This window comes from Salvelinus alpinus, chromosome 27, assembly GCF_045679555.1.
Source record: "Salvelinus alpinus chromosome 27, SLU_Salpinus.1, whole genome shotgun sequence".
Lineage (NCBI taxonomy): Eukaryota > Metazoa > Chordata > Actinopteri > Salmoniformes > Salmonidae > Salvelinus > Salvelinus alpinus.
In genome coordinates, this window is record NC_092112.1 from 4,644,958 (window position 1) to 4,672,342 (window position 27,385).

At 41.9% G+C, this 27,385-nt stretch overlaps 1 protein-coding gene across 2 annotated transcripts in view; it reads left to right on the forward strand.

The window, feature by feature from the left end:
• The window catches only part of LOC139555909 (PH-interacting protein-like), a 142,184-nt gene that overhangs the window by 32,084 nt on the left and 82,715 nt on the right, over nucleotides 1-27,385 (forward strand). For both annotated transcript variants that reach the window (XM_071369272.1, XM_071369273.1), the window contains exons 14-21: nucleotides 654-752; nucleotides 9,931-10,087; nucleotides 11,205-11,339; nucleotides 14,583-14,711; nucleotides 17,305-17,530; nucleotides 25,543-25,659; nucleotides 25,807-25,969; nucleotides 26,452-26,551. In XM_071369272.1, coding sequence (XP_071225373.1) covers nucleotides 654-752; nucleotides 9,931-10,087; nucleotides 11,205-11,339; nucleotides 14,583-14,711; nucleotides 17,305-17,530; nucleotides 25,543-25,659; nucleotides 25,807-25,969; nucleotides 26,452-26,551 — 1,126 coding nt within the window. The remainder of the gene's footprint in view (nucleotides 1-653; nucleotides 753-9,930; nucleotides 10,088-11,204; nucleotides 11,340-14,582; nucleotides 14,712-17,304; nucleotides 17,531-25,542; nucleotides 25,660-25,806; nucleotides 25,970-26,451; nucleotides 26,552-27,385) is intronic.

Sequence of the window (27,385 nt, forward strand, 5' to 3'; positions counted from 1 at the left end):
CATACTCTGTTTACTCTGCATACTCTGCATACTCTGTTTACTCTGCATACTCTGTTTACTCTGCATACTCTGTTAACTCTGCAGACTCTGTTAACTCTGTTTACTCTGCAGACTCTGTTAACTCTGCATACTCTGCAGACTCTGTTAACTCTGCATACTCTGTTTACTCTGCATACTCTGCATACTCAGACGTTGCATACTCTGTTTACTCTGCATACTCTGTTTACTCTGCATACTCTGCATACTCTGCATACTCTGCATACTCTGCATACTCTGTTTACTCTGCATACTCTGTTAACTCTGCATACTCTGCAGACTCTGTTAACTCTGCAGACTCTGTTTACTCTGCAGACTCTGTTAACTCTGCAGACTCTGTTTCCTCTGCATACTCTGTTTACCCTGTTTACTCTGCATACTCTGTTTCCTCTGCATACTCTGTTTACCCTGTTTACTCTGCATACTCTGTTTCCTCTGCATACTCTGTTTACCCTGTTTACTCTGCATACTCTGTTTACCCTGTTTACTCTGCATACTCTGCATACTCTGCAGACTCTGCAGACTCTGTTTACTCTGCATACTCCCTGTTTACTCTGCATACTCTATTTACTCTTTCCACACCTGCCTACGGTGTATAACACTTCATATGTGTGTAGGTTTGTGAGTGGCAGCAGGGATGGTACAGCTCGTATCTGGCAGCTCCATCAGCAGGAGTGGAGGAGCATTCTACTGGACATGCAGGCCAAGTTACCAGGGTACACTACACACACACACACACACTACACACTACACACACATTACACACACACACACACACACACACTACACACACTACACACACTACACACTACACACACTACACACACACACACTACACACACTACACACACTACACACACACACACACTACACACTACACACACACCCACTACACACACTACACACACACACACACACTACACACACACACAACACACTACACACACATTACACACACACACACACACACACACACTACACACCACACACACACACACACTACACACACACACACACACACACTACACACACACCCACTACACACACTACACACACACACACACACACACACTACACACACTACACACACACACACACACACACTACACACACACACACACACTACACACACACACTACACACACTACGCACACACTACACACACACACTACACATACACACTACACACACTACACACACTACACAATACACACACTACACACACTACACACTACACACTCCATGTGATGTACAGTACCAGACAAACGTTTTTACACACCTACTCATTCCATGGTTTTTCTTAATTTGTACTATTTTCTACATTGTATGATAATATTGTAGACATCAGAACTATGAAATAACACATATGGAATCATGTAGTAACATATAGAATCATATGGAATCATGTAGTAACATATAGAATCATATGGAATCATGTAGTAACATATAGAATCATATGGAATCATGTAGTAACATATAGAATCATATGGAATCATGTAGTAACATGTAGATTCATATGGAATCATGTAGTAATATATAGAATCATATGGAATCATGTAGTAACATATAGAATCATATGGAATCATGTAGTAACATATAGAATCATATGGAATCATGTAGTAACATGTAGATTCATATGGAATCATGTAGTAATATATAGAATCATATGGAATCATGTAGTAACATGTAGAATCATATGGAATCATGTAGTAACATATAGAATCATATGGAATCATGTAGTAACATGTAGATTCATATGGAATCATGTAGTAATATATAGAATCATATGGAATCATGTAGTAACATGTAGATTCATATGGAATCATGTAGTAACATATAGAATCATATGGAATCATGTAGTAACATGTAGATTCATATGGAATCATGTAGTAATATATAGAATCATATGGAATCATGTAGTAACATATAGAATCATATGGAATCATGTAGTAACATGTAGATTCATATGGAATCATGTAGTAATATATAGAATCATATGGAATCATGTAGTAACATGTAGAATCATATGGAATCATGTAGTAATATATAGAATCATATGGAATCATGTAGTAACATGTAGAATCATATGGAATCATGTAGTAACATGTAGAATCATATGCAATCATGTAGTAACATGTAGAATCATATGGAATCATGTAGTAATATATAGAATCATATGGAATCATGTAGTAACATGTAGAATCATATGGAATCATGTAGTAATATATAGAATCATATGGAATCATGTAGTAACATATAGAATCATATGGAATCATGTAGTAACATGTAGTAACATAGGGAATCATGTAGTAACATAGGGAATCATGTAGTAACATAGGGAATCATGTAGTAACATAGAGAATCATGTAGTAACATAGGGAATCATGTAGTAACATAGGGAATCATGTAGTAACATAGGGAATCATGTAGTAACATAGGGAATCATGTAGTTACATAGGGAATCATGTAGTAACATAGGGAATCATGTAGTAACATAGGGAATCATGTAGTTACATAGGGAATCATGTAGTTACATAGGGAATCATGTAGTAACATAGGGAATCATGTAGTAACATAGGGAATCATGTAGTAACATAGGGAATCATGTAGTAACATAGAGAATCATGTAGTTACATAGGGAATCATGTAGTAACATAGGGAATCATGTAGTTACATAGGGAATCATGTAGTAACATAGGGAATCATGTAGTAACATAGGGAATCATGTAGTAACATAGGGAATCATGTAGTAACATAGGGAATCATGTAGTAACATAGGGAATCATGTAGTAACATAGAGAATCATGTAGTTACATAGGGAATCATGTAGTAACATAGGGAATCATGTAGTTACATAGGGAATCATGTAGTAACATAGGGAATCATGTAGTTACATAGGGAATCATGTAGTAACATAGGGAATCATGTAGTAACATAGGGAATCATGTAGTAACATAGGGAATCATGTAGTAACATAGGGAATCATGTAGTAACATAGGGAATCATGTAGTAACATAGGGAATCATGTAGTAACATAGGGAATCATGTAGTAACATAGGGAATCATGTAGTTACATAGGGAATCATGTAGTAACATAGGGAATCATGTAGTAACATAGGGAATCATGTAGTAACATAGGGAATCATGTAGTTACATAGGGAATCATGTAGTAACATAGGGAATCATGTAGTAACATAGGGAATCATGTAGTAACATAGGGAATCATGTAGTAACATAGGGAATCATGTAGTAACATAGGGAATCATGTAGTAACATAGGGAATCATGTAGTAACATAGGGAATCATGTAGTAACATAGGGAATCATGTTGTAACATAGGGAATCATGTAGTTACATAGGGAATCATGTAGTTACATAGGGAATCATGTAGTAACATAGGGAATCATGTAGTAACATAGGGAATCATGTAGTAGCATAGAGAATCATGTAGTAACATAGAGAATCATATGGAATCATGTAGTAACATAGGGAATCATGTAGTAACATAGGGAATCATGTAGTAACATAGGGAATTATGTAGTAACATAGGGAATCATGTAGTTACATAGGGAATCATGTAGTAACATAGGGAATCATGTAGTAGCATAGAGAATCATGTAGTAACATAGGGAATCATGTAGTAACATAGGGAATCATGTAGTAACATAGGGAATCATGTAGTAACATAGGGAATCATGTAGTTACATAGGGAATCATGTAGTAACATAGGGAATCATGTAGTAACATAGGGAATCATGTAGTAACATAGGGAATCATGTAGTTACATAGGGAATCATGTAGTAACATAGGGAATCATGTAGTAACATAGGGAATCATGTAGTAACATAGGGAATCATGTAGTAACATAGGGAATCATGTAGTAACATAGGGAATCATGTAGTAACATAGGGAATCATGTAGTAACATAGGGAATCATGTAGTAACATAGGGAATCATGTAGTTACATAGGGAATCATGTAGTTACATAGGGAATCATGTAGTAACATAGGGAATCATGTAGTAACATAGGGAATCATGTAGTAGCATAGAGAATCATGTAGTAACATAGAGAATCATATGGAATCATGTAGTAACATAGGGAATCATGTAGTAACATAGGGAATCATGTAGTAACATAGGGAATTATGTAGTAACATAGGGAATCATGTAGTTACATAGGGAATCATGTAGTAACATAGGGAATCATGTAGTAGCATAGAGAATCATGTAGTAACATAGAGAATCATATGGAATCATGTAGTAACATAGGGAATCATGTAGTTACATAGGGAATCATGTAGTAACATAGGGAATCATGTAGTAACATAGGGAATCATGTAGTTAGCATAGGGAATCATGTAGTAACATAGGGAATCATGTAGTAACATAGGGAATCATGTAGTAACATAGGGAATCATGTAGTTACATAGGGAATCATGTAGTAACATAGGGAATCATGTAGTAACATAGGGAATCATGTAGTAACATAGGGAATCATGTAGTAACATAGGGAATCATGTAGTAACATAGGGAATCATGTAGTAACATAGGGAATCATGTAGTAACATAGGGAATCATGTAGTAACATAGGGAATCATGTAGTAACATAGGGAATCATGTAGTTACATAGGGAATCATGTAGTTACATAGGGAATCATGTAGTAACATAGGGAATCATGTAGTAACATAGGGAATCATGTAGTAGCATAGAGAATCATGTAGTAACATAGAGAATCATATGGAATCATGTAGTAACATAGGGAATCATGTAGTAACATAGGGAATCATGTAGTAACATAGGGAATTATGTAGTAACATAGGGAATCATGTAGTTACATAGGGAATCATGTAGTAACATAGGGAATCATGTAGTAGCATAGAGAATCATGTAGTAACATAGAGAATCATATGGAATCATGTAGTAACATAGGGAATCATGTAGTTACATAGGGAATCATGTAGTAACATAGGGAATCATGTAGTAGCATAGAGAATCATGTAGTAACATAGAGAATCATATGGAATCATGTAGTAACATAGGGAATCATGTAGTTACATAGGGAATCATGTAGTAACATAGAGAATCATGTAGTAACATAGAGAATCATATGGAATCATGTAGTAACATAGGGAATCATGTAGTTACATAGGGAATCATGTAGTAACATAGGGAATCATGTAGTAACATAGAGAATCATGTAGTTACATAGGGAATCATGTAGTAACATAGGGAATCATGTAGTAACATAGGGAATCATGTAGTAACATAGGGAATCATGTAGTAACATAGGGAATCATGTAGTAACATAGGGAATCATGTAGTTACATAGGGAATCATGTAGTTACATAGGGAATCATGTAGTAACATAGGGAATCATGTAGTAACATAGGGAATCATGTAGTAACATAGGGAATCATGTAGTAACATAGGGAATCATGTAGTAACATAGGGAATCATGTAGTAACATAGGGAATCATGTAGTAACATAGGGAATCATGTAGTAACATAGGGAATCATGTAGTAACATAGGGAATCATGTAGTTACATGTAGTAACATAGGGAATCATGTAGTATCATAGGGAATCATGTAGTAACATAGGGAATCATGTAGTTACATAGGGAATCATGTAGTAACATAGGGAATCATGTAGTAACATAGGGAATCATGTAGTAACATAGGGAATCATGTAGTAACATAGGGAATCATGTAGTATCATAGGGAATCATGTAGTAACATAGGGAATCATGTAGTAACATAGGGAATCATGTAGTAACATAGGGAATCATGTAGTAACATAGGGAATCATGTAGTAACATAGGGAATCATGTAGTAACATAGGGAATCATGTAGTAACATAGGGAATCATGTAGTAACATAGGGAATCATGTAGTAACATAGGGAATCATGTAGTAACATAGGGAATCATGTAGTAACATAGGGAATCATGTAGTTACATAGGGAATCATGTAGTTACATAGGGAATCATGTAGTAACCAGCACAGTGTTATAATTTTTTTTGCTCCCGAGTTGCACAGCGGTCTAAGGTACTGCACCTCAGTGCTAGAGGTGTCACTACAGACCCTGGTTCGGTTCCAGGCTGTATCACAACTGGCCGTGATTGGGAGTCCCATAGGGCGGCACACAATTGGCCCAGCGTCTTCCGGGTTAGGGGTTGGCCGGGGTAGGCCGTCATTGTAAATAAGAATTTGTTCTTAACTAGTTAAATAAATGTTATTTATGTAGTTAAATAAAGGTTGAATAAATTTAACATTTTCATATATTTCAGATTCTTCAAAGTAGCCACCTTTTGCCTTGATGAAAGCTTTGCACACTCTTGGCATTCTCTCAACCAGCTTCACCTGGAATGCTTTTCCAACAGTCTCGAGGGAGTTCCGACATATGCTGAGCACTTGATGGCTGCTTTTCCTTCACTCTGCGGTCCTACTCATCCCAAACCATCTCAATTGGGTTGAGGTCAGGGGATTGTGGAGGCCAGGTCATCTGATGCAGCACTCCATCACTCTCCTTCTTGGTCAAATAGCCCTTACACTGGAGATGTGTTGGGTCATTGTCCTGTTCATAGTCCCACTAAGTAGTCAAATCAAGTCATAGTCCCACTAAGCGCAAACCAGATGGGATGGCGTATCGCTGCAGAATGCTGTGGTAGCCATGCTGGTTAAGTGTGCCTTGAATTCTAAATAAATCACTGACAGTGTCACCAGCAAAGCAGCCCCACACCATCCCACCTCCTCCTCCATGCTTCACGGTGGGAACCACACATGCGGAGATCATCCATTCACCTACTCTGCATCTCACAAAGACACGGCGGTTGGATCCAAAAATTTGGACTGCAGACCAAAGGACACATTTCCAACGGTCTAATGTCCATTGCTCGTGTTTCTTGGCCAGAGCAAGTCTCTTCTTCTTATTTGTGTCCTTTTGTAGTGATTTCTTTGCAGCAATTCGACCATGAAAGCCTGATTCACGCAGTCTCCTCTGAACAGTTGATGTTGAGATGTGTCTGTTTCTTGAACTCTGTAAAGCATTTATTTGGGCTTCAATATCTGAGGCTGGTAACTGTAATGAACTTATCCTCTGCAGCAGAGGTAACTCTGTGTCTTCCTTTCCTGTGGCGGTCCTCATGAGAGCCAGTTTCATCATAGCATTTGATGGTTTATGCAACTGAACTTGAAGAAACTTCCAAAGCTCTTGACATTTTCCGTATTGACTGACCTTCATGTTTTAAAGTAATGATGGACTGTTGTTTCTCTTTGCTTATTTGAGCTGTTCTTGCCATAATATGTACTTGGTCTTTTACCAAATAGGGCTATCTTCTGTATACCACCCCTACCTTGTCACAACACAACTGATTGGCTCAAACACATTGAGAAGGAAATAAATTCCACAAATTAACTTTTAACAAGGCACACCTGTTAATTGAAATGCATTCCAGGTGACTACCTCATGAAGCTGGTTGAGAGAATGCCAAGAGTGTGCAAAGCTGTCATCAAGACAAAGTGTGGCTATTTGAAGAATATGAAATATAAAATATATTTTGATCTGTTTAACACTTTTTTGGTTACTACATGATTCCATATGTGTTATTTCATAGTTTTGATGTCTTCACTATTATTCTACAATGTATACATTTGTAAAAATAAAGAAAAACCCTGGAATGAGTAGGTGTTCTAAAACTTTTGACCGGGAGTATAAGTATCGTAATAATATTGTATCGTGAGGTCCCTGGCAATTCCCAGCCATAATAGCTAGGTGAGACAACCGCATATCACATTCAAATATACAGGGTATGAACATTCCATTCCAGCTAAACAATGGATACAGTGGCTTGCGAAAGTATTCACCCCCCTTGGCATTTTTCCTCTGGAATTAAAATTGATTTTTGGGGGGGTTTGTATCATTTAATTTTACATTTTTTAAAATTATTATTATTAAATAAGGGTTAGGGTTATTAAATAGTTATTTATAACAAAAAACACAAGGAAGGGGTAACATTAAAGTATTAGAACATGAAGCACACACAATACAGCATCAAGACACTATCAAACATGTATCAGTCTTTCTACAACAGAGCCATCCTTATGGGTGAGGGTGTCTACTACTACTATCAAACATGTATCAGTCTTTCCCCAACAGAGCCATCCTGATGTGTGAGGGTGTCTACTACTACTATCAAACATGTCTCAGTCTTTCTACAACAGAGCCATCCTTATGTGTGAGGGTGTCTACTACTACTATCAAACATGTATCAGTCTTTCTACAACAGAGCCATCCTTATGTGTGAGGGTGTCTACTACTACTATCAAACATGTATCAGTCTTTCTGCAACAGAGCCATCCTTATGTGTGAGGGTGTCTACTACTACTATCAAACATGTCTCAGTCTTTCTACAACAGAGCCATCCTTATGTGTGAGGGTGTCTACTACTACTATCAAACATGTCTCAGTCTTTCTACAACAGAGCCATCCTTATGTGTGAGGGTGTCTACTACTACTATCAAACATGTCTCAGTCTTTCTGCAACAGAGACATCCTTATGTGTGAGGGTGTCTACTACTACTATCAAACATGTCTCAGTCTTTCTGCAACAGAGACATCCTTATGTGTGAGGGTGCGTGTGCATGATAGTGATATAAAATATGTCATAGTTTCCTTTTTCATGATCACAATCTTGTGAAACCCGAACCCTCCAAGATCCCCCCACAGTTCCCCAATAGCTGTCCCTCAACCATTCGAGACCCATCTCACAGTCCCCCCCCCCCCTGAGAAAATCAAATAAAAAATACAATTAATTCCATTCCCCCAAGAACCCCCCAATGCACCAACAACCAAGAGAACTAAAGAGAAAAAAGGAAAAGACAGAAGAAAACAGCAAACAACAATGCAAAAAAAGCACAATTTTAGTCTCATCTGACCAGAGTACCTTCTTCCATATGTTTGGGGAGTCTCCCACATGCCTTTTGGTGAACACCAAATGTGTTTGCTTATTTTTTTCTTCAAGCAATGGCTTTTTTCTTGCCACTCTTCCGTAAAGCCAAGCTATGTGGAGTGTACGGCTTAAAGTGGTCCTATGGACAGATACTCCAATCTCCGCTGTTACCTTTGGTCAGGGTTATCTTTGGTCTCTTTGTTGCCTCTCTGATTAATGCCCTCCTTGCCTGGTCCATGAGTTTTGGTGGGTGGCCCTCTCTTGGCAGGTTTGTTGTGGTGCCATATTCTTTCAATTTTTTTATAATGGATTTAATTGTGCTCCGAGGGATGTTCAAAGTTTCGGATATTTTTTTATAACCCAACCCTGATCTGTACTTCTCCACAACTTTGTCCCTGACCTATTTGGAGAGCTCCTTGGTCTTCATGGTGCCGCTTGCTTGGTGGTGCCTCATGCTTAGTGGTGTTGCAGACTCTGGGGCCTTTCAGAAAAGGTGCATATATAATGAGATCATGTGACAGATCATGTGACACTTAGATTGCACACAGGTGGACGTTATTTAACTAATTATGTAACTTCTGAAGGTAATTGGTTGCACCAGATCTTATTTAGAGACTTCATAGCAAAGGGGCTGAATACATATAAACGCACCACTTTTCTGTTTTTTTTTTTTTTTGAATGTTTTAAAACAAGTCATTTTTTAAATTTCACTTCACCAATTTGGATTAATTTGTTTATGTCCGTTACGTGAAATCAAATAAAAATCTATTGAAATTGTAATGCAACAAAAAAGGAAAAACGCCAAGGGGAATACTTTTGGATTTGTATACAGCTGTACAGAAAACATGTCATACACATAAAACATATTTTAGTAAATAATCTGAAAGTTAATAATAATTAATAATAATTAGTAATTATTAATGTTGTGATGTCATCTGTCTACCAGGAAGTACAATCCCCCTCCGCTGGAGGACAAGGTGACCAAGCTGAAGGTTACCATGGTAGCCTGGGATCGTCACGACAACACAGTCATCACCGCCGCCAACAACCTGACGCTCAAAGTCTGGAACTCCACCACTGGAAACCTCATCCACATACTGATGGTACAAACACACACACACACACACACACACACACACACACACACACACACACACACACACACACACACACACACACACACAGTGGTGGAAAAAGTACCCAGTACTTGATTTAATCTCATACTTGATTAAAAGTAAAGATACCTTAATAGAAAAGGACTCAAGTAAAAGTGAAAGTCACCCAGTGAAATACAACTTGAGTAGAAGTCTAAAAGTATTTCGTTATAAATATACTTAAGTATCAAAAGTAAAAGTACGAATAATAAAACATTCCATATATTAAGCAAACCAGACTGCACACATGTTATTTTTTTAAATGTATTTATGTATTTATGAATAGCCAGGGGCACACCAAACAACACTCAGACATGATTTACAAACAAAGCATTTGTGTTTAGTGAGTCCGCCAGATCAGAGACAGTAGGGATGACCAGGGATGTTCTCTGTTTAGTGAGTCCTCCAGATCAGAGGCAGTAGGGATGACCAGGGATGTTCTCTGTTTAGTGAGTCCTCCAGATCAGAGGCAGTAGAGATATCTGACCAGGGATGTTCTCTGTTTAGTGAGTCCTCCAGATCAGAGGCAGTAGAGATATCTGACCAGGGATGTTCTCTGTTTAGTGAGTCCTCCAGATCAGAGGCAGTAGAGATATCTGACCAGGGATGTTCTCTGTTTAGTGAGTCCTCCAGATCAGAGGCAGTAGAGATGACCAGGGATGTTCTCTGTTTAGTGAGTCCTCCAGATCAGAGGCAGTAGAGATCTCCAGGGATGTTCTCTGTTTAGTGAGTCCTCCAGATCAGAGGCAGTAGGGATGACCAGGGATGTTCTCTGTTTACTGAGTCTGTGTGTGTGAATTGGACCGTTTCCTGTCCTGCTAAACATTTAGAATGTCACAAGTAATTTTGGTTGTCAGGGAAAATGTATGGAGTACATTATTTTCTTTAGAAATGTAGTGATGTAAAAGTTGTCAAAAACATAAAGTACAGATACCTCAAAAAACTACTTAATAGTACTTTAAAGTATTTATACTTAAGTACATTACACCACTTCACACACACACACACACACACACACACACACACACACACTAATTTGATGGATTCTATAATTGATCGATCCCAGGGTCATGAGGACGAGGTGTTTGTCCTGGAGCCACACCCCTTTGACCCCCGCATCCTGTTCAGCGCCGGGCATGATGGGAACGCCATCGTCTGGGACCTGGCCAGGGGGGTCAAGATACGATCCTACTTCAACATGGTGAGGCAGGGGGGCAGGTGGGGTGTGTGTGTGTTTATAATGGTTCTGGGTAAGGCTGTGCTGATGTTGTCATACTCGTATTCCTAATTGTATCCATTTTATCACACTTGATACTTGTAATCAGACTTACTCAGGATCGGAAAACGCCGGAAATGCACTTTAAATACCGATGGCGCCTATACCTCCAGATCACATTACTGCTCTGTCACTCAGAGAGCATCGTTATGTTCCTTCATTACTGCTCTGTCACTCAGAGAGCATCGTTATGTTCCTTCACTAACATTACTGCTCTGTCACTCAGATAGCATCGTTATGTTCCTTCATTACTGCTCTGTCACTCAGAGAGCATCGTTATGTTCCTTCACTAACATTACTGCTCTGTCACTCAGAGAGCATCGTTATGTTCCTTCATTACTGCTCTGTCACTCAGTGAGCATCGTTATGTTCCTTCATTACTGCTCTGTCACTCAGTGAGCATCGTTGTGTTCCTTCATTACTGCTCTGTCACTCAGTGAGCATCGTTATGTTCCTTCATTACTGCTCTGTCACTCAGAGAGCATCGTTATGTTCCTTCATTACTGCTCTGTCACTCAGTGAGCATCGTTATGTTCCTTCATTACTGCTCTGTCACTCAGAGAGCATCGTTATGTTCCTTCACTAACATTACTGCTCTGTCACTCAGAGAGCATCGTTATGTTCCTTCACTAACATTACTGCTCTGTCACTCAGTGAGCATCGTTATGTTCCTTCATTACTGCTCTGTCACTCAGAGAGCATCGTTATGTTCCTTCACTAACATTACTGCTCTGTCACTCAGAGAGCATTGTTGTGTTCCTTCATTACTGCTCTGTCACTCAGAGAGCATCGTTATGTTCCTTCACTAACATTACTGCTCTGTCACTCAGTGAGCATCGTTGTGTTCCTTCATTACTGCTCTGTCACTCAGTGAGCATCGTTATGTTCCTTCATTACTGCTCTGTCACTCAGTGAGCATCGTTATGTTCCTTCATTACTGCTCTGTCACTCAGAGAGCATCGTTGTGTTCCTTCATTACTGCTCTGTCACTCAGAGAGCATCGTTATGTTCCTTCATTACTGCTCTGTCACTCAGTGAGCATCGTTATGTTCCTTCACTAACATTACTGCTCTGTCACTCAGAGAGCATCGTTATGTTCCTTCATTACTGCTCTGTCACTCAGAGAGCATCGTTATGTTCCTTCATTACTGCTCTGTCACTCAGAGAGCATCGTTATGTTCCTTCACTAACATTACTGCTCTGTCACTCAGAGAGCATCGTTATGTTCCTTCATTACTGCTCTGTCACTCAGAGAGCATCGTTATGTTCCTTCATTACTGCTCTGTCACTCAGAGAGCATCGTTATGTTCCTTCATTACTGCTCTGTCACTCAGAGAGCATCGTTATGTTCCTTCATTACTGCTCTGTCACTCAGAGAGCATATCAGAGCACATCGTTATGTTCCTTCACTCATTCACATTGTTCAAAGGTAAATCACAGCTGAAAATGCACATGATTTACTTAGTCCTATTCAATGATCAATGAAATAGGTTAGTAAATAGCCTAATGCATGGCTGGCTAGTACTGCCTGCATTTACTCCAGACACATTTAGATGGAGGTGGGAGAACTCACTCGCCCCAATGTATCGTTTCACTTTCAAGAGGAGCAAAACTTCTCTCTCTTATGCCACAACATTTCTACAATCAAAATAAACCTTCTACAAAGGGGTGACTTGTGCCCTGACACGAGTGACTGTAACAGAACCGTGTCTGTCTGGGGAAATGAGAGCAGCGGCTTGTTCTAATCCAATCACTGCAGCTGGCTCAACTGATACCCCGCCCTGTTTCTTTACAGACCGAAGACCGAGCCAATAGTAGATTGGAGCACACAGCGCGTCACACTGTTTGAGTGAAGGAGAGATGCCGCCTGAAAATTATATCTTTTTTCCGATGACAGACATTTACAAACAATACTTGTCATAATCGTATTCGGGAAATTATCCTTATCCGTTACAATACTTGTTTTGTACGAGTACTCGGTAACACCCCCTATCCAGGGGTGTAGTGGAGGGTAAACACACGGTAACACCCCCTATCCAGGGGTGTAGTGGAGGGTAAACGCACGGTAACACCCCCTATCCAGGGGTGTAGTGGAGGGTAAACGCACGGTAACACCCCCTATCCAGGGGTGTAGTGGAGGGTAAACGCACGGTAACACCCCCTATCCAGGGGTGTAGTGGAGGGTAAACGCACGGTAACACCCCCTATCCAGGGGTGTAGTGGAGGGTAAACACACGGTAACACCCCCTATCCAGGGGTGTAGTGGAGGGTAAACACACGGTAACACCCCCTATCCAGGGGTGTAGTGGAGGGTAAACGCACGGTAACACCCCCTATCCAGGGGTGTAGTGGAGGGTAAACGCACGGTAACACCCCCTATCCAGGGGTGTAGTGGAGGGTAAACGCACGGTAACACCCCCTATCCAGGGGTGTAGTGGAGGGTAAACGCACGGTAACACCCCCTATCCAGTGGTGTAGTGGAGGGTAAACGCACGGTAACACCCCCTATCCAGTGGTGTAGTGGAGGGTAAACGCACGGTAACACCCCCTATCCAGTGGTGTAGTGGAGGGTAAACGCACGGTAACACCCCCTATCCAGTGGTGTAGTGGAGGGTAAACGCACGGTAACACCCCCTATCCAGTGGTGTAGTGGAGGGTAAACGCACGGTAACACCCCCTATCCAGTGGTGTAGTGGAGGGTAAACGCACGGTAACACCCCCTATCCAGTGGTGTAGTGGAGGGTAAACGCACGGTAACACCCCCTATCCAGGGGTGTAGTGGAGGGTAAATGCACGGTAACACCCCCTATCCAGTGGTGTAGTGGAGGGTAAACGCACGGTAACACCCCCTATCCAGTGGTGTAGTGGAGGGTAAACGCACGGTAACACCCCCTATCCAGTGCTGTAGTGGAGGGTAAACGCACGGTAACACCCCCTATCCAGTGGTGTAGTGGAGGGTAAATGCACGGTAACACCCCCTATCCAGTGTTTACCCATCTATGGTAACTACTCTACATTTTCCCCTTTTCCAGATTGAAGGTCAAGGCCATGGGGCGGTGTTTGACTGTAATAACTCTCTGGTTATCTGTGTTGTCTCCAGATTGAAGGTCAAGGCCATGGGGCGGTGTTTGACTGTAATAACTCTCTGGTTATCTGTGTTGTCTCCAGATTGAAGGTCAAGGCCATGGGGCGGTGTTTGACTGTAAGTGTAGTCCTGATGGACAGCACTTCGCTGCTACAGACTCACATGGTCACCTGCTCATCTTCGGCTTCGGATCCAGCAGCAAGTATGACAAGGTACACACTAGGAGTCTACTACCACTATACTATAATACTACAATACTATACCACTACTACCACCACTATATACTACTATAATACTACTTCTACTACTACTACTACTTCAATAATACTACTACTACCACTACAATAATACTACATTACCATAACACTACTTCTACTACTTGTACTACTTACTACTACTACTACTAATACTACTACTATATTATGATACTGCTACTACTAGTACTAGAACCACTACTCCTATAGTACGATAGTACTACTATACTATATAACTAGTACTACTATACTACTACTATACTGCTACTACTATACTGCTACTATAATACTATACCACTTCTACTACTACTGCTAATACTATACTACTACTATAACACTACTACCACTACTACAATACTATAACACTGCTACTGATACTGCTGCTACTTCTGCTACTATACTACAATACATTAACAATACTACTACTGCTACTACTACCTTACTATAACACTACTTCTACTACTACTACTACTACTATGATACTATACTACTTTGACTACTACTACTACTATGCTACTGTACTACGATACTACTACTATGGTACTATAATACTACTATTAATACGATACTATACTACTACCACTACCACTATTACTATACAATTTCTACTCTTGCTACTGTACTGCAATACTACTACTACTACTACTACTACTATACTACTACATTAAAACTACTACTGCGATTCTATACTACTACTACTACTACTATACTACAACTACTATGACTACTGCGATACTATACTACTACTACTACTAATATAATTATATACTACTTTTACTACTACTATGACACTATGCTACTATACTAATACTAGTGCAACTACTTGTACGATAATACACTACTACTACTACTACTACTAGTACCAATATGATGCTATAATACTACTAATACTACTGCTATGCTATTATACTGATTTTACTGCTACTACTGTCATACTACTCCTACTACGATAATTTACTACTACTACACTATACTACTTCCACAATGCTGTGCTACTACTACGACTATTAATATACCATACTACTATTACTTCTACTATACTACGATGTTACTATGTTACTACTACTACGGTACTATACTACTACTACTACGACTATTAAGATACCATACTACTATTACTTCTACTATACTACGATGTTACTATGTTACTACTACTAAGGTACTATACTACTACTACTACGACTATTAAGATACCATACTACTATTACTTCTACTATACTACGATGTTACTATGTTACTACTACTAAGGTACTATACTACTACTACTACGACTATTAAGATACCATACTACTATTACGTCTACTATACTACGATGTTACTATGTTACTACTACTAAGGTACTATACTACTACTACTACGACTATTAAGATACCATACTACTATTACTTCTACTATACTACTATGTTACTATGATACTACTACTAAGGTACTATACTACTACTACTACTACTACTACTACTACTACTATTAAGATACCATACTACTATTACTTCTACTATACTACTATGTTACTATGATACTACTACTAAGGTACTATACTACTACTACTACTACTACTACTACTATTAAGATACCATACTACTATTACTTCTACTATACTACTATGTCACTATGTTACTACTACTAAGGTACTATACTACTTTTACTACTACAATACTGCACTACTACTATGATACAACTACTACAATACTGGTCTACCGCTACTAGTACTACTAATACAATACTATACTATTACTACTATAACACTACTACTACTACTACTACTACTACTAATACATTACTATACTACTACTACTACTACTACTACTACATTACTATACCATTACTACTAATACTGTTACTACTACTATATTACGATACTGCTACTACTACTACTATTAATACCACTACTACTACCAGTACTACTACTCCTATATTATGATAGTACTAATACACTATACTCTACTACTACTAATACTACTACGCCATACTACTTCTACGATACTGTATGACTACTACGACTATTATGATACTATACTATTTATTTCTACGACTACAGTACTATACTACTACTACGATATTATACTACTACTACTACAATACTATATTACTACTACTACTACTACTACTACTACTACTACTACTACTACTACTGCTGCTTTGATACTATACCACTACTACTGTGATTCTTTACTTCTACAACTATACTACTATATTACTACTACTATACTACAACTACTATGATCCCTACGATACTATACTATTACTACTATAATACTATGCTACTTGTACTACTGCTACTACTATATTACTACTATACTATACTACTATACTATATGATATGCTACTTCTACTACTGCTATACTACTGCGATACTACTATGATACTATGCTACTTCTACTATTATTATAGTACGAGGTCTGCAACCTTTTGTAAAACTACTCAACAAATCTACACTATAAACCAAATCTTTCCCTCCCTCCCTCCCTCCCTCCCTCCCTCCCTCCCTCCCTCCCTCCCTCCCTCCCTCCCTCCCTCCCTCCCTCCCTCCCTCCCTCCCTCCCTCCCTCAGATAGCGGACCAGATGTTCTTCCATACTGACTACCGCCCGTTGATCCGTGATGTTAATAACTACGTGTTGGACGAGCAGACCCAGCAGGCACCACACCTCATGCCCCCTCCCTTCCTGGTGGACGTGGACGGGAACCCCCACCCTCCTCCATACCAGCGCCTCGTACCCGGACGGGAGAGCTGCAGAGACCAACAGCTCATACCACAGATGGGAGTCACCTCCTCAGGTACATGTCAGGGAGTCACCTCCTCCTCCTCCACCTCCTCAGGTACATGTCAGTTTGTCAGGGAGTCACCTCCTCCTCCTCCTCCTCCTCCACCTCCTCAGGTACATGTCAGTTTGTCAGGGAGTCTCCTCCTACTCATCCTCAGGTACATGTCAGTTTGTCAGGGAGTCTCCTCCTCCTCCTCCTCAGGTACATGTCAGTTTGTCAGGGAGTCTCCTCCTCCTCCTCCTCAGGTACATGTCAGTTTGTCAGGGAGTCTCCTCCTCCTCCTCCTCAGGTACATGTCAGTTTGTCAGGGAGTCTCCTCCTCCTCCTCCTCAGGTACATGTCAGTTTGTCAGGGAGTCACCTCCTCCTCCTCCTCCACCTCCTCAGGTACATGTCAGTTTGTCAGGGAGTCACCTCCTCCTCCTCCACCTCCTCAGGTACATGTCAGGGAGTCACCTCCTCCTCCTCCACCTCCTCAGGTACATGTCAGTTTGTCAGGGAGTCACCTCCTCCTCCTCCACCTCCTCAGGTACATGTCAGTTTGTCAGGGAGTCACCTCCTCCTCCTCTACCTCCTCAGGTACATGTCAGTTTGTCAGGGAGTCACCTCCTCCTCCTCCTGAGGTACATGTCAGTTTGTCAGGGAGTCATCTCCTCCTCCTCCTCAGGTACATGTCAGTTTGTCAGGGAGTCACCTCCTCCTGTGACATTTATTTCATCCACAAGATAGTGGTTGGCCTATCTGGATTTGCTTGACTTTGACAGATATAGGTACTCATTTTGTGTGCAGGTCCTGTTTATATTTAGGTGCAGAAACTCTACAATAGTTTAATATATTCTATATATTTTTATATTAATTGAACTTGTATTCAGGGAGTCACCTTGTCTTTATTCAGGGAGTCAGGGAGTCTCAGAGTCACTGAGACCAGGATCTCATTTACAATGTTACCCTGAGGACATCAAAACAACACATTCAAAATAATCAATACAAATAAAATAAACTACAAATGACAATCAACACCACAGCTTCAAATACAATTAATTACATTCAATCCAAACAGTTGCATTTCTCATAAAATTCATTCAACATTAGTCCTAAACTGCTCTAGAGGCACCAGAGAGTCACGATGTAGGATATTGGTCCTAAACTGCTCTGGAGGCACCAGAGAGTCATGATGTAGGATATTGGTCCTAAACTGCTCTAGAGGCACCAGAGAGTCATGATGTAGGATATTGGTCCTAAACTACTCTAGAGGCACCAGAGAGTCATGATGTAGGATATTGGTCCTAAACTGCTCTAGAGGCACCAGAGAGTCATGATGTAGGATATTGGTCCTAAACTGCTCTAGAGGCACCAGAGAGTCATGATGTAGGATATTGGTCCTAAACTACTCTAGAGGCACCAGAGAGTCATGATGTAGGATATTGGTCCTAAACTGCTCTAGAGGCACCAGAGAGTCATGATGTAGGATATTGGTCCTAAACTGCTCTAGAGGCACCAGAGAGTCATGATGTAGGATATTGGTCCTAAACTGCTCTAGAGGCACCAGAGAGTCATGATGTAGGATATTGGTCCTAAACTGCTCTGGAGGCACCAGAGAGTCATGATGTAGGATATTGGTCCTAAACTGCTCTAGAGGCACCAGAGAGTCATGATGTAGGATATTGGTCCTAAACTACTCTGGAGGCACCAGAGAGTCATGATGTAGGATATTGGTCCTAAACTGCTCTGGAGGCACCAGAGAGTCATGATGTAGGATATTGGTCCTAAACTACTCTAGAGGCACCAGAGAGTCATGATGTAGGATATTGGTCCTAAACTGCTCTAGAGGCACCAGAGAGTCATGATGTAGGATATTGGTCCTAAACTGCTCTAGAGGCACCAGAGAGTCATGATGTAGGATATTGGTCCTAAACTGCTCTGGAGGCACCAGTGAGTCATGATGTAGGATATTGGTCCTAAACTGCTCTGGAGGCACCAGAGAGTCATGATGTAGGATATTGGTCCTAAACTGCTCTAGAGGCACCAGAGAGTCATGATGTAGGATATTGGTCCTAAACTGCTCTGGAGGCACCAGTGAGTCATGATGTAGGATATTGGTCCTAAACTGCTCTGGAGGCACCAGAGAGTCATGATGTAGGATATTGGTCCTAAACTGCTCTAGAGGCACCAGTGAGTCATGATGTAGGATATTGGTCCTAAACTACTCTAGAGGCACCAGAGAGTCATGATGTAGGATATTGGTCCTAAACTGCTCTAGAGGCACCAGAGAGTCATGATGTAGGATATTGGTCCTAAACTACTCTAGAGGCACCAGAGAGTCATGATGTAGGATATTGGTCCTAAACTGCTCTAGAGGCACCAGAGAGTCATGATGTAGGATATTGGTCCTAAACTGCTCTAGAGGCACCAGAGAGTCATGATGTAGGATATTGGTCCTAAACTGCTCTAGAGGCACCAGAGAGTCATGATGTAGGATATTGGTCCTAAACTGCTCTAGAGGCACCAGAGAGTCATGATGTAGGATATTGGTCCTAAACTGCTCTAGAGGCACCAGAGAGTCATGATGTAGGATATTGGTCCTAAACTACTCTAGAGGCACCAGAGAGTCATGATGTAGGATATTGGTCCTAAACTACTCTAGAGGCACCAGAGAGTCATGATGTAGGATATTGGTCCTAAACTACTCTAGAGGCACCAGAGAGTCATGATGTAGGATATTGGTCCTAAACTGCTCTGGAGGCACCAGAGAGTCATGATGTAGGATATTGGTCCTAAACTGCTCTAGAGGCACCAGAGAGTCATGATGTAGGATATTGGTCCTAAACTGCTCTAGAGGCACCAGAGAGTCATGATGTAGGATATTGGTCCTAAACTACTCTAGAGGCACCAGAGAGTCATGATGTAGGATATTGGTCCTAAACTGCTCTAGAGGCACCAGAGAGTCATGATGTAGGATATTGGTCCTAAACTGCTCTAGAGGCACCAGAGAGTCATGATGTAGGATATTGGTCCTAAACTGCTCTGGAGGCACCAGAGAGTCATGATGTAGGATATTGGTCCTAAACTGCTCTAGAGGCACCAGAGAGTCATGATGTAGGATATTGGTCCTAAACTGCTCTAGAGGCACCAGAGAGTCATGATGTAGGATATTGGTCCTAAACTGCTCTGGAGGCACCAGAGAGTCATGATGTAGGATATTGGTCCTAAACTGCTCTAGAGGCACCAGAGAGTCATGATGTAGGATATTGGTCCTAAACTGCTCTGGAGGCACCAGTGAGTCATGATGTAGGATATTGGTCCTAAACTGCTCTAGAGGCACCAGAGAGTCATGATGTAGGATATTGGTCCTAAACTGCTCTGGAGGCACCAGAGCGTCATGATGTAGGATATTGGTCCTAAACTGCTCTGGAGGCACCAGAGAGTCATGATGTAGGATATTGGTCCTAAACTGCTCTGGAGGCACCAGAGAGTCATGATGTAGGATATTGGTCTTAAACTGCTCTGGAGGCACCAGAGAGTCATGATGTAGGATATTGGTCCTAAACTGCTCTAGAGGCACCAGAGAGTCATGATGTAGGTCGTTTTGTAGGATATTTAAAAAATGGGGGGGGGGGATTTACCTACATCTGTACATACTAGTGGAACCTGGAGAGTTAACCATCCCTGGGAAATGGTTTGGTGTCTCTCATATTGTATCATTTGAACAGTGAAGTGACGTAGGTGGGAAGCCTGTGTAATAGAGCTTTGTAAAACTAAAAGAAAGTAAAGAGGAGGTCTCTCTCTGAACTCTGATTTGATTAGGATCCCCATTATCCGACACTAACGGAGACAGCCAGTCCTACTGTGGTCTGACACATAACGGAAAAGACATTACAGACAAAACCTTTACTCTCACCTGTGGTACAGCAACATGGTAGACAACATCCAGAGGTTAAAGAGTAGTGGCTGCTGCATCCTGGTAAATAGTGTCACCACAGTCAAGACCTGGCAGGAAGAGGTATGATCTTCAATTAGTGGACAAAACATTATGAACACATGCCCTTTCCATGACATAGTCTGACCAGGTGAACCCAGGTGAAAACTATGACCCCTTATTGACGTCACTTGTTAAATCCACTTCAATCATTGTAGATGAAGGGGAGGAGACTGGTTGAATAAGGATTTTTAAGCCTTGAGACAATTGAGACATGGATTGTGTATGTGTGTCATTCAGAGGGAGAATGGACAAGACTAAATATTTAAGTTTCTTTGAACGGGGTATGGTAGTAAACAGGATATGGTAGTAAACAGGATATGGTAGTAGGTGCCAGGCGCACCGGCTTGTGTCAAGAACTGCAACGCTGCTGGGTTTTTCACTCTCAACAGTTTCCCGTGTATATAGAATGGTCGACCACCCAAAGGACATCCAGCCAACTGGACACAACTGTGGGAAGCATTGGAGTCAACATGGGACCAGCATCCCTGTGGAACGCTTTCGACACCTTGTAGAGTCCATGTCCTGATTAACTAAAGCTGTTCTGAGGGCAAAAGGAGGCTGCAACTCAATATTAGGAAGGTGGTCCTAATGTTTTGTCCTCTCAGTGTATGGCTATAAAATAAGCCTACTTTAAATCTCAGCTTCTTCACTAGCTCATCCTTATGTGTTTTAAAATTATAATTATTTTCAATCCAAAAGCCCAGATATTTACAAGGTGGGAACCTGCTTGACCATCCAATGCATGTGTAAAACATCTGGAATATTTCTACAGTAATTACAAAACAGCATACATTTCGTTTTTCCCGCATTAAGTACCAATTTTAAATCAACAAGGACTTTCTCCAAGAAACCCAAATTAGATTACAGGTCATAGCCTGTTCAGCCGTAAGGGCAATAGCGTACAAAAGTCTAATGTTAAGATGAATCTTAACAGGTTTTTGCAGATAGACCAATATTATTTATATACTGTAAAGAGGACAGGTCCCAAAATCAACCCCTGCGGGACACCTTTAGCAGAGCTTCCCATGTCTGGAATACACTGCCATCAGACACACATAACTGCACCACATATCACACTTTCACAAAATGCATGAAGACATGCATGAAGACACTAAAGGTCAATCAGATTTGTGAACATAATCCCTAGCTGTGTATTGCCGCTTTCCATGTTGTCTGTTGTCTGTAGCTTGTGAGGTGTGGAAACACTTTGTTGCTTTTATGAATTTTGTATTCCTGGTCGTAGTCCTGGTTGTATTCCTGGTTGTATTCCTGGTCGTAGTCCTGGTTGTATTCTTGGTCGTAGTGCTGGTTGTATTCCTGGTTGTAGTCCTGGTTGTATTCCTGGTCGTATTCCTGGTTGTATTCCTGGCCATAGTCCTGGTTGTATTCCTGGTTGTATTCCTGGTTGTAGTCCTGGTTGTATTCTTGGTCGTAGTGCTGGTTGTATTCCTGGTTGTATTCCTGGCCGTAGTCCTGGTTGTATTATTGGTCGTAGTCCTGGTTGTATTCCTGGTTGTAGTGCTGGTTGTATTCCTGGTCGTAGTGCTGGTTGTATTCTTGGTCGTAGTACTGGTTGTATTCCTGGTCGTAGTCCTGGTTGTATTCTTGGTCGTAGTACTGGTTGTATTCCTGGTCGTAGTGCTGGTTGTATTCCTGGTCGTAGTCCTGGTTGTATTCCTGGTTGTATTCCTGGTTGTAGTGCTGGTTGTATTCCTGGTCGTAGTGCTGGTTGTATTCTTGGTCGTAGTACTGGTTGTATTCCTGGTCGTAGTCCTGGTTGTATTCCTGGTCGTAGTGCTGGTTGTATTCCTGGTCGTAGTGCTGGTTATATTCCTGGTCGTAGTCCTGGTTGTATTTCCTGGTCGTAGTGCTGGTTGTATTCCTGGTCGTAGTACTGGTTGTATTTCCTGGTCGTAGTACTGGTTGTATTCCTGGTCGTAGTGCTGGTTGTATTCCTGGTCGTAGTCCTGGATGTATTTCCTGGTCGTAGTACTGGTTGTATTCCTGGTCGTAGTACTGGTTGTATTCCTGGTCGTAGTACTGGCTGTATTCCTGGTCGTAGTACTGGTTGTATTCCTGGTCGTATTCCTGGTCGTAGTCCTGGTTGTAGTACTGGTTGTATTCCTGGTCGTAGTACTGGTTGTATTCCTGGTCGTATTCCTGGTCGTAGTCCTGGTTGTATTTCCTGGTCGTAGTACTGGTTCTATTCCTGGTCGTAGTGCTGGTTGTATTCCTGGTCGTAGTACTGGTTGTATTCCTGGTCGTAGTATTGGATGTATTCCTGGTCGTAGTACTGGTTGTATTCCTGGTCGTAGTACTGGTTGTATTCCTGGTCGTAGTATTGGATGTATTCCTGGTCGTAGTACTGGTTGTATTCCTGGTCGTAGTGCTGGTTGTATTCCTGGTCGTAGTCCTGGTTGTATTCCTGGTCGTAGTCCTAGTTGTATTCCTGGTCGTAGTACTGGTTGTATTCCTGGTCGTAGTGCTGGTTGTATTCCTGGTCGTAGTCCTGGTTGTATTCCTGGTCGTAGTCCTGGTTGTATTCCTGGTCGTAGTCCTGGTTGTATTCCTGGTCGTAGTCCTGGTTGTATTCCTGGTCGTAGTACTGGTTGTGCTGGTAAGTTGACGTCTCTGATATCCAATAGTTCTTCCCGGCTGTATGTAATAACACTTAAGATTTTCTGGGCTAACAATGTAAGAAATAATACGTAAAAAAACAAAATGCTGCACAGTTTTCTATGGACTAGAAGTGAAGCTGCCATCTCTATCGGCTCCATCTGATGTGTTGGATTTGCCCCAAACATATATATATGTGAAGGGTCTGCAGGTTATATCTGTGTTCATCTCTCTATGTTATTGTTATTTTATTGTGCTACCATTTCCTTTTTTTATTTGGCCAATTTTTTTCTTGCTTTTTAACTCTGCATTGTTGGGACACGACTCGTAAGTAAGCATTTCACGTTAACGTCTACACCTGTTGTATTCGGCTCATGTGACAAATAAAATGTGATTTGATTTAAGTCTCCGGACTTGAAACCCATTGAAAACCTGTGGTTTGAATTGAAAAGGTCAGTCCATAAGCACAGACAAAGGATATCAAGGATCTGGAAGGAGTCTGTATGGAGGAATGGTCTAAGATCCCTCCCAAGGTGTTCTCCAACTCATAAAACATTTTATATAAAGGCTCAGTGCCGTTATCCTCGCAAGGTGAGGTATTGAGAGGTATTGAAAACAGGTGTCAATCTGTTTTGATTACTTGTTATACAAAATGTCTTTATAATGCATTTGCATTAGTATAATATATTATAAATTCCATGTTTTGGAGCAATATAGCTCAGTATTTGAATTATGGACCCCAATGTATACAATAAACATCTCTCTCTCTCTCTCTCTCTCTGTCTCTCTCTCTCTCTCTCTCTCTCTCTTTCTCTCTCTCTCTTTCTCTCTTTCTCTCTCTTTCTCTCTCTCTGTGTCTCCCTCTCTTTCTCTCTCTCTCTCTCTCTCTCTCTCTCTCTCTCTCTCTCTCTTTCTCTCTCTCTCTCTCTCTCTCTCTCTCTCTCTCTCTCTCTCTCTCTCTTTCTCTCTTTCTCTCTCTTTCTCTCTCTCTGTGTCTCCCTCTCTTTCTCTGTCTCTCTCTCTTCCTCTCTTTCTCTCTCTCTTTCTCTCTCTCTGTGTCTCTCCCTCTCTTTCTCTCTGTCTCTCTCTCTTCCTCTCTTTCTCTCTCTCCTTCTCTCTGTGTCTCTCTCTCCTTCTCTCTTTGTCTCTCTCTTTCTCTCTCTCTCTGTGTCTCTCTCTTTCTCTCTCTCTCTCTGTCTCTCTCTCTCTCTGTCTCTCTCTCTCTCTCTCTCTCTCTCTCTCTCTCTCTCTCTCTCTCTCTCTCTCTCTCTCTCTCTCTGTGTCTCTCTCTCTCTCTCTCTCTCTCTCTCTCTCTCTCTCTCTCTCTCTCTCTCTCTCTCTCTCTCTCTCTCTCTCTCTCTCTCTCTCTCTCTCTCTCTCTCTCTCTGTGTCTCTCTGTCTCTGTCTCTTTCTCTCTCTCTGTGTGTCAGGCCTGAACCAGGTGGTCAGTGAACAGGCTGTTGAAGGAGCCTCTCCTCTAGACAACATGATTCACAGACTTCAGCAGGAGCAGGACCAGAGACTGTCTACCGACACACACAACAGAGGTAAACACACACAGACGCACAAACACACCAGGGCTCGCCGAGACAGTTCATTATTTGAGTCAAGCCTTTACACCCAGTTGGGTGTAACAGGACTAAAATGGGATACCTTTGGTGCTAACCGTACCCCCCCCCCCCCCCCCCCCCCAGAGGTTCACTCCCCCCCCAATGTGGGTCTGCGTCGCAGCGGTCAGATCGAGGGGGTGAGACAGATGCACAGCAACGCCCCCCGGAGCCAGATGGCCACAGAGACAGACCTGGTGGCATGGAGCAGGAGGGTACTGGTCCCTGAGCTGGGGGACGCTGAGCTCAGGTAAAGCACCTAAACACGGCCTCCCGAGTGGCGCAGTGGTCTAAGGCACTCCATCGCAGTGCCATTAGAGAGTCTGGGTTCGAGTCCAGGCTCTTTCGCAGCCGGCCGCGAACGGGAGACCCACGGGGCGACGCAGTGTCGTCCGGGTTACGGGAGGGTTTGGCCGGCAGGGATGTTCTTGTCCCATCGTGCGCTACCTGACACGGTCGCCAGGTGCACGGTGTTTCCTCTGACACATTGGTGCGGCTGGCTTCCCGGGTTAAGTGGGCATGTTTCGGAGGACGCATGGCTCTTGACCTTCGCCTCTCCCGAGTCCGTAGGGAGTTGCAGCGATGAGACAAGACTGTAACTACCAATTGAATTGGGGAGAAAAAGGGGTATATAATAATAATCAAATCAAATCAAAAACACACCTAAACACACACAGAGACCTGGTCCTCAAAAGTGTGTGTGTGTGTGTGTGTGTGTGTGTGTGTGTGTAGGAGACAGCTGGACTGGAGGGAGGCTAAAGGAGAGGAGGAGATCAGTGTCTACAGATCAGAGAAGAGGAGACACACTGTCCACCTTCACAGAGAGAGCAAGGTATCACACTGTCCACCTTCACAGAGAGAGCAAGGTATCACACACTGTCCACCTTCACAGAGAGAGCAAGGTATCACACAATGTCCACCTTCACAGAGAGAGCAAGGTATCACACACTGTCCACCTTCACAGAGAGAGAGGAAGGTATCACACACTGTCCACCTTCACAGAGAGAGCAAGGTATCACACACTGCCCACCTTCACAGAGAGAGCAAGGTATCACACACTGCCCACCTTCACAGAGAGAGCAAGGTATCACACTGTCCACCTTCACAGAGAGAGCAAGGTATCACACACTGTCCACCTTCACAGAGAGAGCAAGGTATCACACACTGTCCACCTACACAGAGAGAGAGCAAGGTATCACACACTGCCCACCTTCACAGAGAGAGAGCAAGGTATCACACACTGTCCACCTTCACAGAGAGAGAGCAAGGTATCACACACTGTCCACCTACACAGAGAGAGAGCAAGGTATCACACACTGTCCACCTTCACAGAGAGAGAGCAAGGTATCACACACTGTCCACCTTCACAGAGAGAGAGCAAGGTATCACACACTGTCCACCTACACAGAGAGAGCGCAAGGTATTACACACTGTCCACCTACACAGAGAGAGAGGAAGGTATCACACACTGTCCACCTTCACAGAGAGAGAGGAAGGTATCACACACTGTTCACCTTCACAGAGAGAGCAAGGTATCACACTGTCCACCTTCACAGAGAGAGCAAGGTATCACACTGTCCACCTTCACAGAGAGAGCAAGGTATCACACACTGTCCACCTTCACAGAGAGAGCAAGGTATCACACAATGTCCACCTTCACAGAGAG